Consider the following 13,352-nt stretch of genomic DNA (forward strand, 5'->3'; position numbering starts at 1 on the left):
ATATGGTCGTCTGGTGGACTCTGTTATTGACATTATTTTGAAAAATCCACCATTTTACCTGGGAAGTGGTCTTTCACAGGTTATCACCGACCATTTTTTGACACAGGATTGTCTGTACTATAGGTGAATTTTTCCTATTTTCATTCTTTTCTTAGTACTTTATGGTACGTCTTGTATTTATGTATGCACTTTGCACTTTGGGCTTTTTTAAAAATTTTCTAATAAAGGTTATATTTTATCCCTATGCTATTTATTATTACTAATGTTATGGGTGAGCAGTATGCACTGCAATGGCGGGAAGCGTTGTGTCCTGTGCAATCTGTTGTACTGATGAAGGCCACATGACCGAAACGTCTTCACTTTTTGGATTGCCTGTACTTTAAATAAATATATTCAAAATATTCTCCAATTTACTACGAGTGCCAAGTTTTTTTCAATGGGTTTTTAGATGTAATAACAAAACCACCTTTATCTCAGATATTTACTTTTCACTTTCTTCTTTTCATGTGTTGAATTTTTATGGTGCTATGCACTAGTGACTATGGGAACATGGTATCTTTTATTTACGAAATTAAGCATAAACAATAAAACTATGATTCTATCACCTTTGTTAGAGAACAATAGAGTCAACCTGTCAGAAACTTTTACCCCCCCCCACAAAACATTTGTACACTCAATATGAAAATCATAGGATCATTAGACAGATAGATTAATGACATATAAATGCTGATACAACTAAACAAGCTAAACTTTCAAAATATCTCAATATATTCAATATCCAGTATGAGAGTCAAGTGCAGAAATACATCACTTACTGCTATTAGTCTTCATTCAAGGTACTAACAGCTCGGTGTTACATTGATTCAGTCATGGAACCAGTGATACAATAATTTCTCCAAAGTGTCCCAAAAGCCATTTTTCAACAGGACAACTCCAGACTGCATGTTTCTTGTGCCTCTGTAGGCAGCATGCATTGCCTTAACGTGCTACCATGGCCTACAGCGTCTCCGGATTTGTCTCTCATCAAGCCCATCATAGAATTTGTTGATGCCCCCTTTTAATTAAAACAATTTCTGGAGGCAGATTCCCATGCAGATCAATGTCCGGCCCATAGTCCTAGTCCATAGAACAGCATCTGAATGGAAATTGGTTTGGGCTAACTTTGACCTGACGGCTTCAGACATACAAAATATGTTGTCAAAGGCCCTGTTTACACTGATTATCTCTGTCTGTTCACTATATGCACTACTTTTTCTGGGTGCATTTGCATATATTTGTGCAGTCCTGTCCAGAGGACCAAATATTTTTTATCTCATGAGCCAGGTATCAGATTGAACTAATGTTGATATGCCAAAATTTTGTATTAGATAAGATATCATTCACATGAAAAAAGCATAAATCAAATAAGTTTTGCAGTTAGTTTTATTTGCTACTAATTATAAAAAAATAACTCATAAACAATTTAGAAATACATTTAAAAAGTAATTGTATTTTATTTTTTAAATTTTATCAGGTTATCTTATTCTTTCTTAGAAACACACAGGACAATCACTAAAACTAACTATTAGACAGTGTAAACTTAAACTAGACAGTCTTAAAGGGAAGCTGTTATTAGCTTAATGCTGCCCAAACTATGGCCTGCATGAATCAGACTGGTTGCGCGACTTTTGCTATCTATGTTTTAAATACTTTGAAATAAGTTTTGTAAAATACGTTGAAAAGCCAGCCGAAGAATATGGGGCCAATACATCAAAGTGTGTATGACAGAAAACCGATGTAAAACGGCTTTGAATTGAGGCAACGCAGAGTTGTGAAAAAATTTTGCAACTTTGACGTTTTCAAGCTAGTTTCAAGCAGCTCCACCAAAATGGGCGGAACTGGGAATGGAGATGGGGCACACTATGCCGCCTGTCGAATGCATGGACAGTGGTGGCCTTTCTTACACCAAAAATGTTATTCCACTCACTGATTGGAGTAACATTTCTCACAAGGTGGCCACTAACAAGATGAGCCAAATTCCTTAAGTGGCATGCACCTTTTAATGAATTTAGGACATCATATTCCTGCACGCCCATCACTCAGACTGGTGTAGAATATGCCAGTCTTAATGATCGGGACGTATATGTCTCAGCTGACTAGTCCAATGCAGTTCCCGATTAACTTTTCACTTTTCACTTCCAATTGACTGACAGATCTACGACATCACACTCCTGGTGGACACAAGGATCTAACGGTCAAAGAGATTGTATCAAAGAGAATCCAGCCGGCATTGAACTAATCAGCTTAGACACATAGTTTCCGGACAGCTTTTCAAAGTATGTTTTCTGTGAAATGCTGTAGAATTTCAGCGTAAAGCATATTTAGCTGCAGATTGTGTCTGATTCATGCAAGCTGTGGTTCAGTGAGCATGAATCTTATGACGTTACCTTTAAAATTCTCCAAATCTATAAAAGTGTTTCATGCTGTTGATATATTTGGTGCATTTTTAAAGTGTCTAATCAAACCAATATTTTTCAGACAGATTCTAATTTTCTGCTTGATAAATGAAACTCAAATTGTGACACAGGTTGGCTGAGACTACTTTTCAGCAAAAAAAAACAAACAAATTATTGACTTTGTTTGAATTTTTGGCCCATTTTTAAATAGAAATTGGCACAAACATCATGCACCAAAATTCTGGTGCAATTTATGATTAAAATCTGGCATAAATACAATAGTAAATGTTCATCATTCAGTATATTATTGTAGAATTAGTTATGATCTAGTAATTTGCATTACTCATAGTTTGGCAGACCCAGATTAGTAAAACTGATGAACAGCAGAGTTCAGATAGATTTCAGTTCCTGCTTCACTGAGCCATTTCTAAAATAAAAAATAAAAGACGTGAATTAATGACAATCTGACACTATTGTAAGCATGTTGTAGTCATATACCGACTATTTATATCAGTTAAAGGGTAAATGGTAGGTACATTTTTAAAATTGGTTTCAGAGGATTCTACATTGATGGCTTATAGTCAGAATATATTATTGGTGCTTGAAACTTGGAGTCTCACCCCCGATGGCCCCATAGATTAGCAGTGTGAAAGGGCAGCTTGAGCTCCAAGGCTTCTTCACTGCTCTACCTACATAGTGACATATTAGTCCACCTGGAAATATAGTTCAGCCCTATTCACTTTAATAGACTAAGCTGCGGCACCAGACATGACGGCATGTATATGGACACTATTGTCAGTACTGCAGTGAAGGGAATGCAAAATCTTCTGCTTATATTCAGGACCTTGGAGTACTGATCCTCCATGATCACACATTTATAGCCTGTTGTTAAGACATTTAAAGTAAAATCCGGGAAAACATCTAAAAAACCTGAAAACACCAAAATGCTACACATTTTAACATTGTCCAAGTTTAGCAGGAAAGTCTGCAGTCACTGTATGTGACTGCAGACTTGTGAATCCTCACAGTGCTCATTGTGCAATGTCAGGATTTTCCAGTGCCGGAAGCGAGTAGTCATGTGACCGTAAGTATGCGATATATGCACACTCCTGATGACATTCTGACTGGACGTGCGTGGTCTCCTGTCAGAGAATCCTGACAGTGCGCTGTGCGGGCTGTGAGGATTTAAAAGTCTGCAGTTACATAGAGTGACTGCAGACTTTTGTGCAACACCTGGACAACCCCTTTAACTTTAGAGATTAATCTAATATTTTAATTTTTTTTTAAAAAGCCAATTAGGAAAATTGCATGAAATAATGAAAAGGGCAATAGTCACTGTTTAAACTGCCACTATTTCAGAGCCAACAATCTGGTGGGTAGACACGATTGGCACTTTTCAAGTCATTGTTTCTTGTGCTGCAATGATGATGGTCTTAACTGCCCTTATGATCATTGCATCCAATCACTGGACTCCTATGTTATACCATCAAAACCAAATATTGGATGCAGTGGTCATAGAGAGCTCCACCAAAATGGGCGGAACTGGGAATGGAGATGGGGCACACTATGCCGCCTGTCGAATGCATGGACAGTGGTGGCCTTTCTTACACCAAAAATGTTATTCCACTCACTGATTGGAGTAACATTTCTCACAAGGTGGCCACTAACAAGATGAGCCAAATTCCTTAAGTGGCATGCACCTTTTAATGAATTTAGGACATCATATTCCTGCACGCCCATCACTCAGACTGGTGTAGAATATGCCAGTCTTAATGATCGGGACGTATATGTCTCAGCTGACTAGTCCAATGCAGTTCCCGATTAACTTTTCACTTTTCACTTCCAATTGACTGACAGATCTACGACATCACACTCCTGGTGGACACAAGGATCTAACGGTCAAAGAGATTGTATCAAAGAGAATCCAGCCGGCATTGAACTAATCAGCTTAGACACATAGTTTCCGGACAGCTTTTCAAAGTATGTTTTCTGTGAAATGCTGTAGAATTTCAGCGTAAAGCATATTTAGCTGCAGATTGTGTCTGATTCATGCAAGCTGTGGTTCAGTGAGCATGAATCTTATGACGTTACCTTTAAAATTCTCCAAATCTATAAAAGTGTTTCATGCTGTTGATATATTTGGTGCATTTTTAAAGTGTCTAATCAAACCAATATTTTTCAGACAGATTCTAATTTTCTGCTTGATAAATGAAACTCAAATTGTGACACAGGTTGGCTGAGACTACTTTTCAGCAAAAAAAAACAAACAAATTATTGACTTTGTTTGAATTTTTGGCCCATTTTTAAATAGAAATTGGCACAAACATCATGCACCAAAATTCTGGTGCAATTTATGATTAAAATCTGGCATAAATACAATAGTAAATGTTCATCATTCAGTATATTATTGTAGAATTAGTTATGATCTAGTAATTTGCATTACTCATAGTTTGGCAGACCCAGATTAGTAAAACTGATGAACAGCAGAGTTCAGATAGATTTCAGTTCCTGCTTCACTGAGCCATTTCTAAAATAAAAAATAAAAGACGTGAATTAATGACAATCTGACACTATTGTAAGCATGTTGTAGTCATATACCGACTATTTATATCAGTTAAAGGGTAAATGGTAGGTACATTTTTAAAATTGGTTTCAGAGGATTCTACATTGATGGCTTATAGTCAGAATATATTATTGGTGCTTGAAACTTGGAGTCTCACCCCCGATGGCCCCATAGATTAGCAGTGTGAAAGGGCAGCTTGAGCTCCAAGGCTTCTTCACTGCTCTACCTACATAGTGACATATTAGTCCACCTGGAAATATAGTTCAGCCCTATTCACTTTAATAGACTAAGCTGCGGCACCAGACATGACGGCATGTATATGGACACTATTGTCAGTACTGCAGTGAAGGGAATGCAAAATCTTCTGCTTATATTCAGGACCTTGGAGTACTGATCCTCCATGATCACACATTTATAGCCTGTTGTTAAGACATTTAAAGTAAAATCCGGGAAAACATCTAAAAAACCTGAAAACACCAAAATGCTACACATTTTAACATTGTCCAAGTTTAGCAGGAAAGTCTGCAGTCACTGTATGTGACTGCAGACTTGTGAATCCTCACAGTGCTCATTGTGCAATGTCAGGATTTTCCAGTGCCGGAAGCGAGTAGTCATGTGACCGTAAGTATGCGATATATGCACACTCCTGATGACATTCTGACTGGACGTGCGTGGTCTCCTGTCAGAGAATCCTGACAGTGCGCTGTGCGGGCTGTGAGGATTTAAAAGTCTGCAGTTACATAGAGTGACTGCAGACTTTTGTGCAACACCTGGACAACCCCTTTAACTTTAGAGATTAATCTAATATTTTAATTTTTTTTTAAAAAGCCAATTAGGAAAATTGCATGAAATAATGAAAAGGGCAATAGTCACTGTTTAAACTGCCACTATTTCAGAGCCAACAATCTGGTGGGTAGACACGATTGGCACTTTTCAAGTCATTGTTTCTTGTGCTGCAATGATGATGGTCTTAACTGCCCTTATGATCATTGCATCCAATCACTGGACTCCTATGTTATACCATCAAAACCAAATATTGGATGCAGTGGTCATAGAGAGAGAGAAATCATTATAGCAGCATTAGAATGAAGGCAGATTTATTAGATTAGTAAAGCGCTTTACAATAATTTATGCAGTTTTCCTCCATGGGCCAAATTTCAAACAATCATTCAAACAAGTATTTGGAAGACTATTAAACCTGTTAATTAAAATAATATATTAACATAATACAAATTAATCAGCTCAAATATGTAAAAATAAATGTTAATGTATAAATACATTTATAGCTTCTGGCAATTCTTGGTATGACCACCGATAACTTTTCGCAGTCTGGCCCAGAACAGCTGCTGCCCATCTGCATCTTCCGGCCACTTCAGGTAGGTTTTCTTGTCTAGGATCTTAGTGAGTTTATGGTAATACTGAAGTTCTTCTCTAGGGATGTCATCCAGGAACACCAGGATAAGGGAATCCTTACTCTCTTCTACGAGCCTGTATGTTGCCATTCTTATCTCCAGGGAGCACCAGTTACTCTGAAGGTAACTCCGCGTGATAACACAGATTGTCCACCTGCTGCTGTAGATACTGTCCACAATGTTCTTCACAATGTCTCTGCCAATCTCAAAGTCTCGGTTATGGATACACACTTTAAAGAAAGGAGGACCGTTTTGCTCCAAGTTAGGGAGAAGTTGCTCAGTTACCCATTGTTCATTGTGGTTATTATATGACACAAACGTATCATATTCATAGCGATCCCTTTTTCGATGTCTATTACTCAGCCGACAATTGATTGTATAAAATATGTACAGTATATGCCACCAAATACTTTCACAGAAGAGGGAGATACACATAAATATCAAAGTACTGACTAGTGTAACTAAGAATGCGATGAAACCTAGCTCAGCATTGCAGTTCTGTTCTAAGAAGGAGATTAAGTAAGGGTACTGTATTTGAGTATTAACAAAACAATGTTGATCATTAAAGTCAAGGAATAAAACTTCCTTTTCAGATTTCACCCACTGACCCAGCCATGCAAACTCACATTTGCAAAAAAAACTTGTGTCTGGAAGAAAAACATATTTTAGACTTGTCATATTAGCCAATACGTTGTATGGAAATCTGTAAATTCTTTCATTTTCTATCATTAAAAATCTGACTGATTTTAAATCTCGGAATATCACATTTGATCCGTAGTCTTCTATTCCTGAATTTACTAAATGCAAAATTTGTAGGTTTTTCAACCCCAGAAATAGTTTCTGCACATTTAATGCTGGGAAATCATACAGTTCATTAGCATTTTCAATGTGAAAAAAATAAAGTTTTGTTAAGTTTTGTAAATTAGAATTAAAGATGTCTGAGTTGGATTTCATACGTACGTTCGCTGTCAAATACATCTTTTCCAAATTTGTAAATTTTCCCAGTGCGATCTCAAATTTTGCATCATAACAGAGAAGAGCATAGATATTTGTTAAGTACAGTTCTTTTACTTTGTGAAAAGGAAATTCATCACAGTTATCAATAAACACATGATGCGATTCAATGCTCAAACTTTCAAAGTCATTAAAATTGTTGAAATATTCAGATTCAATTGTCAGAGTCGTATCAAGTGTTTTCAAGGACAATTTTTTTAGCGACACTATATTCTGTGACCATGACATGCTTGTCATGTCTTTAAAGTCAATGGCAATCTCTTCAAGCTTTGTTAGATCCTTCAATGCCCATTCACTAATGGTTTCTACAAAATTTTCATTCAAGGTCAGTTGCTTTAGTGAAAATAGACCTGCAAGTGCAAATTCAGTCAAACTATAGAAATGATTACTCTTTAGATGCAGAACTTCCAGAATCTTCAAACCACGAAATGAATATTTACTGATTGTCTGAATCTTATTATCATTCAGTGAAAGTGATTTCAGTTTTTTTAGGCATTTAAATTCATCTTGCTTCAGAGAAGCTAAATAGTTATAAGACAAGTTAAGGTGAACAAGATCCATGGAAATATTCTCAGAACATATTTTAATTGAGGTAATAATATTGTTTGACAAGTTGAGCTCCTTCAGTTTTTTAATTTTCTTCATTTGGGATGCAGTCACATTTTCGACAAAGTTGTATGATAAATCTAGAATGCGTAGAATGTTGCAGGACCCATCGGATGTATGGATAAACTTAATGCGGTTATGTGCCAGCAGGAGTTCTTGGATCTTAAAATGTGATACATACATGCAGATGTTGAAAACAAGAAACTGAGAATTGGAAAATGAAAATGAGTCAATTACTTGGATCCCAGAATTTTTTAAAGATGTTAGAGCTGAATACTTTAAATTAGGTTTCAAAAAGACTAGCTTTGGAAAGTTACATAGTGAGTTGTTTTCCAGCACAGAAAATTGTTTTCCATCTAAGTTCAAATAGGAAATATTAAAATGCATGAAATTAATATTACCGGTGCGATTTTCATTCACAAGACAGTCTGATTCTCGGAGTCCAGTTAGATTGTGATTAATTAGAGATAATCCTTGCAGATTTTCTAGTTTAGGAAGATACTTAGTTACTGATGATAAAGTTTTAATGTCGTTGTCATCCAGAATAAGATGTTTCAGTTGATGAAGGTTGTCAAACATGGATTTGTTCAGAGATGAAAAGGGGAATCTTCTTAATTTAAGTTCTTGCAGCATATAAAGTCCTCGTAAATCAAGTTGATCAATAAATGATTGCTCTGTCTGTTGTATCCACAAAACAGAGAGTTTCTCAAGTCCCAAAAAGACCACTGGTGAAATCACAAAATCACCATATATATTAATATAAATTAGGTTTGTAAGATTGGAAAGAGCTTGTGGCTTAATGCTGACATTATATATCTCCAGATAGAGCCAGTCTGAAGTCACAGGAATTTCTTCTAAGTTTTCCATAGAAGTGTTATGGAACTTACAAACTGCTGCAAGACTGAAGTTTTGTTGGTCAAATCCGAGAAATTTGAAAGACGTTCTTGTACTGTAAGTATCAAAATATTCACGCTCTATAGAGTCACAGTGCTTCCTTATCATACCAAGACATAAAGAATAGGTAGACGTGAAGAAGGCAAAGCACACCAGACGAAGAATAGTATCCATGTCCACAGATCTCTTCATGAAGTAAAATCAGATGAATATATATTAATCATTCTTTCATAACTACATTTTTCCACTGAACTTTCTTTTTCAGTTCCTTTTATTAATGATAAACATAGCAGAACAAAGGAGAAATGAAAATGCCAGTTTGATATTGAGCAACTTTTACATGTGTCTGTAGATAAGATTTCTTGGTAATTGTGCATTAGATGTCACTTTCGATGCCTTAGACATTGTGCATAAATGTGTATCGGTTTAGAGAATGTAAATCCACATACCATTACGTCAGGATAGGCTACTTATTAAAATACTTCTTTTTTTAATAAAGGTCCTGTTTTTATGTTATTGGTAGAGAGAGGAGAGGACATCATGTCGTCATTGAGGCTTCATCTTTTCAAGACAGCACATGACAATGCATATGACCACTAAAAACCAAGAGCTAAAAAATATAGGGTATAGTATAACATCCTGAATGTATGTTCAACAATTCTCATGAAGTTAGCCCTCCACTTGTCCATTATTATATCAATAGTGCCATATTGGATGTTGGCGGTGCTGGAAATGCTGTTATAAGTCATTTTTATAGCAATGCTTAAGGCAGTAGTGTAAAAACTGAGGAGAATACTTACTCACTGATGGTGTAACCTCATTCCTGCAACACCCATATACAAAAAAAATTAGAGGCACAGATCACCTATAGGATCCCGGTCCCAACTTTAGGTTTGCTCAAGGTACTTAGCTGGCCTCAGGTGCCAGTATTGGTTACCCCGGATAAGGTACCACAGCACTGGAAACAGACTAATCAAGAATGGTTTTGAAGTATGGTTATCTGCAAAAACAACAAAAGATTCAATATCTAATTTTACTAGACAGGGTAGAACAAGGACATGGGGATTTGGTAGCATAGTCATACAAGCCACAGGTCGGTAACAGAGGTCAAGTAGGATCAAGATGCAGTACAGTGGAAATAACAAGGAGGTATGAGGACAGTTGAATTATATAAGGTCAAGTTCAAGATTAATATTACTAACCAAACCAGAGGAACAAACTTATACGTGGAAGAGAGACCAAATTGCGGATAGTTTTAATAAACTACCTTTGATTTTAGATGCCCAGATAGTTGTGTATATTATGCAAGCACTATTCTGTGTTTGTTGGCTCACTGTGGTGGCGAATGGGAATAAAGAAATGTAGCACTTTTAGCCAAGCGTAGTAAGTTTGTGACAGGCTGACTTGAGAAGTGCCAGACATTGTGAAAGATTAACTTCTCTATTTGAAGCCAAATACTGTACATTCCCTCATTGACCCTTTCACAGCAAGAGTTCAAAAGGTAAATTATTCCAATTGATGATGATGCTGATACTGTTAACATTTAGCATTAGACTACTAAACGTTAGAAAGGATTTGTGCAAGCCTACCTCCACCGAAGATCTATGGTTCTGCAAAGGTTCCCCAAATGTTTGGAACAACCTTCCTACAAAGATCCTTCAAAAAATTTATGCACTGGTACCTAGGAGAATTCATGCTGTTTGAAAGGCAAATTATAATCATACCAAATACTGATTTGATTTAGATTTCTCTTTTGTTCATCCCCTTTCCATACATTTTGTTAATTGATAAGAATACACTTTTAACACTTCTATTTTGTAAAGCATTCTCACTTTGCAGTATTTTTTTCTCACATTTCTTAAAACTTTTGCACAGTTCTGTATCCTCTGAAATTGCAACACCAAGAAGGAATAGTCATGTGATTATGAAAATTACAGGATCAATAGACATGTTAATGAAATGCAAATGATAAGAAATGGAAACAAATTTTGAAAACATCTAGATTAATTTATTATAAAGAATGAGCATCACATGCAAAGCTACACGCCTTGACTATTGTCCATGAGGTTATCAATGGTTGTTTGAGGAACGTTCTACCACGCTGAATGCACTTGGGAATGAAAATTATCAAGATCTGCTGCTGACAGCTCCTTTTTGCAATTGCCAACTAATGACATCTCAGACATTTTGCTGCCTGAGGCCTGAGGTGAGATGTTCAACTTGCCTCATGCCAGATGCGGCCCTCCATCAAGGGATGCTATTTATGTACTACCAATTTATTGATAATAAGTGTCAAAAATCATTTTTATAAGGTAAATCTGCTGCATCTGAGGTCTGTGGTGCATTGTTCAGTATATGAAGTGTATAGTATAATATTTTGCAAGAGCTGGGGCCAGGGGCGGACACTGACCGATTGGGGCCCATGTGTCTGGGTCCGTCTCCTTTAATGGCTAGAAAGCTACAGATTATATATATATATAGTGGGTGAAAAAAGTATAGAACATGTTTTTTTTCTAAGTAAATATATTTTTTAAACTGCCACATCATCTGCCATTATGAACCACAGCTCATACCATGACTGTCCCCACAGTTTTCTCTTACACTCTATATATCTCTACACATGCTAGCCTCTCTCCTTACTATGCCCCCATTTCACACTGCCCCCTCTCCATATCCATTCTGTGCTCCCTCTTCACAATATGCCCTCATATTGCCCATTACACTTCCTTCTCCAAACTGTACCCCCTCCTCACACTGTCCCCTTTCACAGTATGAAGGTCACCACAGCCCCCCAATATACAGTATAATATTCACAACAGCCCCCCATATACAGTATGGTGGCACCTACTGCACACCATACAGTATTATGACTCTACAGTCTCTAATACAGTATGCTGGCCCCCACAACCACCACCACAGCCACCGTATATACAGTATGATGTCTAGCACAGCCTCATATACAATATGGTTCCAACTGCCACCTATACAGCATAATGGTCCCAACACCCCACACAGTATGATATCCACCACAGACACTCTATATACAGTATGATGTCTACTACAGCCCCATATACAATATGGTCACCACTGCCCCTATACAGTATGATGTCTCCCACAGCCCCTCATATAATATGATGTCCCCACACCCCAGGTATAATGTCCCCCACAGACCCCCATACAATATGATGACACCACATTTTCCCATTCTGTGGCCAAATAATATAAGGAAAATTTAAAAAAGCTTATTATACTCACCTAATCCAGGCTCCCTGTCCACTGCTCCGCCGTCTCCTCTTCCATCTGGTTCAACAGTGGGTGCTGGTCGGCCTGATACAGTAATGTCATCGTGTCATCTGAGTTCCCCTGGGTGGCGCAGGCCGGAAGTAGTCTGCGTTTTGCTAGAGTAACCAGCATAACAGGGAGCTGATTAGAGCATTTTAGGCACATTTTTACAGTCAGAAAAGATCAGGGGCCTAAGCTCCAAGGCATATATTTTACGCTCTCCCCTCTTACCCTCCAAAAAAGTATGAACACCACAGATAACACAGTGATAACTCTCTCAGCACAGATAATGTGGTAAATGTCATCTGCAACCCTATATAACATTACAGATAACACACTGACAACCGGATAGGGGGACAGGATCAGGGACTGGTCCCAGCCTGGATTCCTGGTAATGACAGGATGCACCCCTGCCAGAGATACACGCAGTGATTGGTGACTGTGCTTGGAGCTCCTTGCTCGGCTGGTGCTGTGAGTGGAAGAGAAATCTGATCCTGCCCTGACCAGATAGCATGGCATCACAGTCATTATATCACTGATGCTAATTCACTGACTGTGCTGCCATATCTTCTCTGAAGACTTTGACAGGCAGCAGTTTGCATTTTTGCTAATCCTCACCTCCTGCTGAAGAGGCTCTGGGTCCATGGGTGTGCAAAAGCCGTTCTGAAAAGGCTGGAAAAGGAGTGCAGGAGGCTGTAAGTGACTGGCTGAGGAGAGGATGAGCCGGAGGAGGAGAAACCTGCATGTATGAATGGAGGCTGGTGTGTCAGTGGTGCTGAGCTACGCAGGCCCCGAATCACAGTGCCTAGTGACGCCCCTGCAAAAAGGATATCAGTCTCAAGTGCTATAGTGCAAGAAGGATTTGGACCAAACAAAATGCTATTATATCTCATATATATTATATTTACGCCCCCCGAAGAAGCTTTTGAAAAACGTGGGCTTCCGGGCAGCACGGAGGAGTAACTTCACCCCAGTTCTAGCGTTTTGTCACATGAAAGGTAAATAGCCAACTGATCATTACCAGCCTTATATGTCATGTATATTCATTTGAATAGCAACAATTAGCTTATTCAAACGGCAAACGGCATGGATTTATATACTGTGACCGTAAAGAGTGGTAAAAAATAAAAAAATAAATATATACTT

At 37.8% G+C, this 13,352-nt stretch overlaps 1 protein-coding gene across 1 annotated transcript; it reads right to left on the bottom strand.

The window, feature by feature from the left end:
- Positions 1-493: 493 nt before the first annotated feature.
- On the bottom strand, positions 494-9,117 carry LOC141273555 (uncharacterized). Its single transcript, XM_073685559.1, has 2 exons — positions 6,277-9,117; positions 494-4,962 (listed from the first exon to the last, which is right to left on the bottom strand). The coding sequence occupies exon 1, from the start codon at positions 9,114-9,116 to the stop codon at positions 6,279-6,281; it is 2,838 nt and encodes a 945-aa protein (XP_073541660.1). The 5' UTR covers position 9,117; the 3' UTR covers positions 494-4,962; positions 6,277-6,278.
- Positions 9,118-13,352: the final 4,235 nt, after the last annotated feature.

Source organism: Phyllobates terribilis, unplaced genomic scaffold, assembly GCF_046119375.1.
Source record: "Phyllobates terribilis strain yellow unplaced genomic scaffold, ASM4611937v1 Scaffold_5__5_contigs__length_657084704, whole genome shotgun sequence".
NCBI classification, from domain to species: domain Eukaryota; kingdom Metazoa; phylum Chordata; class Amphibia; order Anura; family Dendrobatidae; genus Phyllobates; species Phyllobates terribilis.

Coding starts and splice junctions, on each gene's coding strand:
- LOC141273555 (XM_073685559.1), bottom strand. CDS start 9,116: ATGAAGAGATCTGTGGACATGGATACTATTCTTCGTCTGGTGTGCTTT.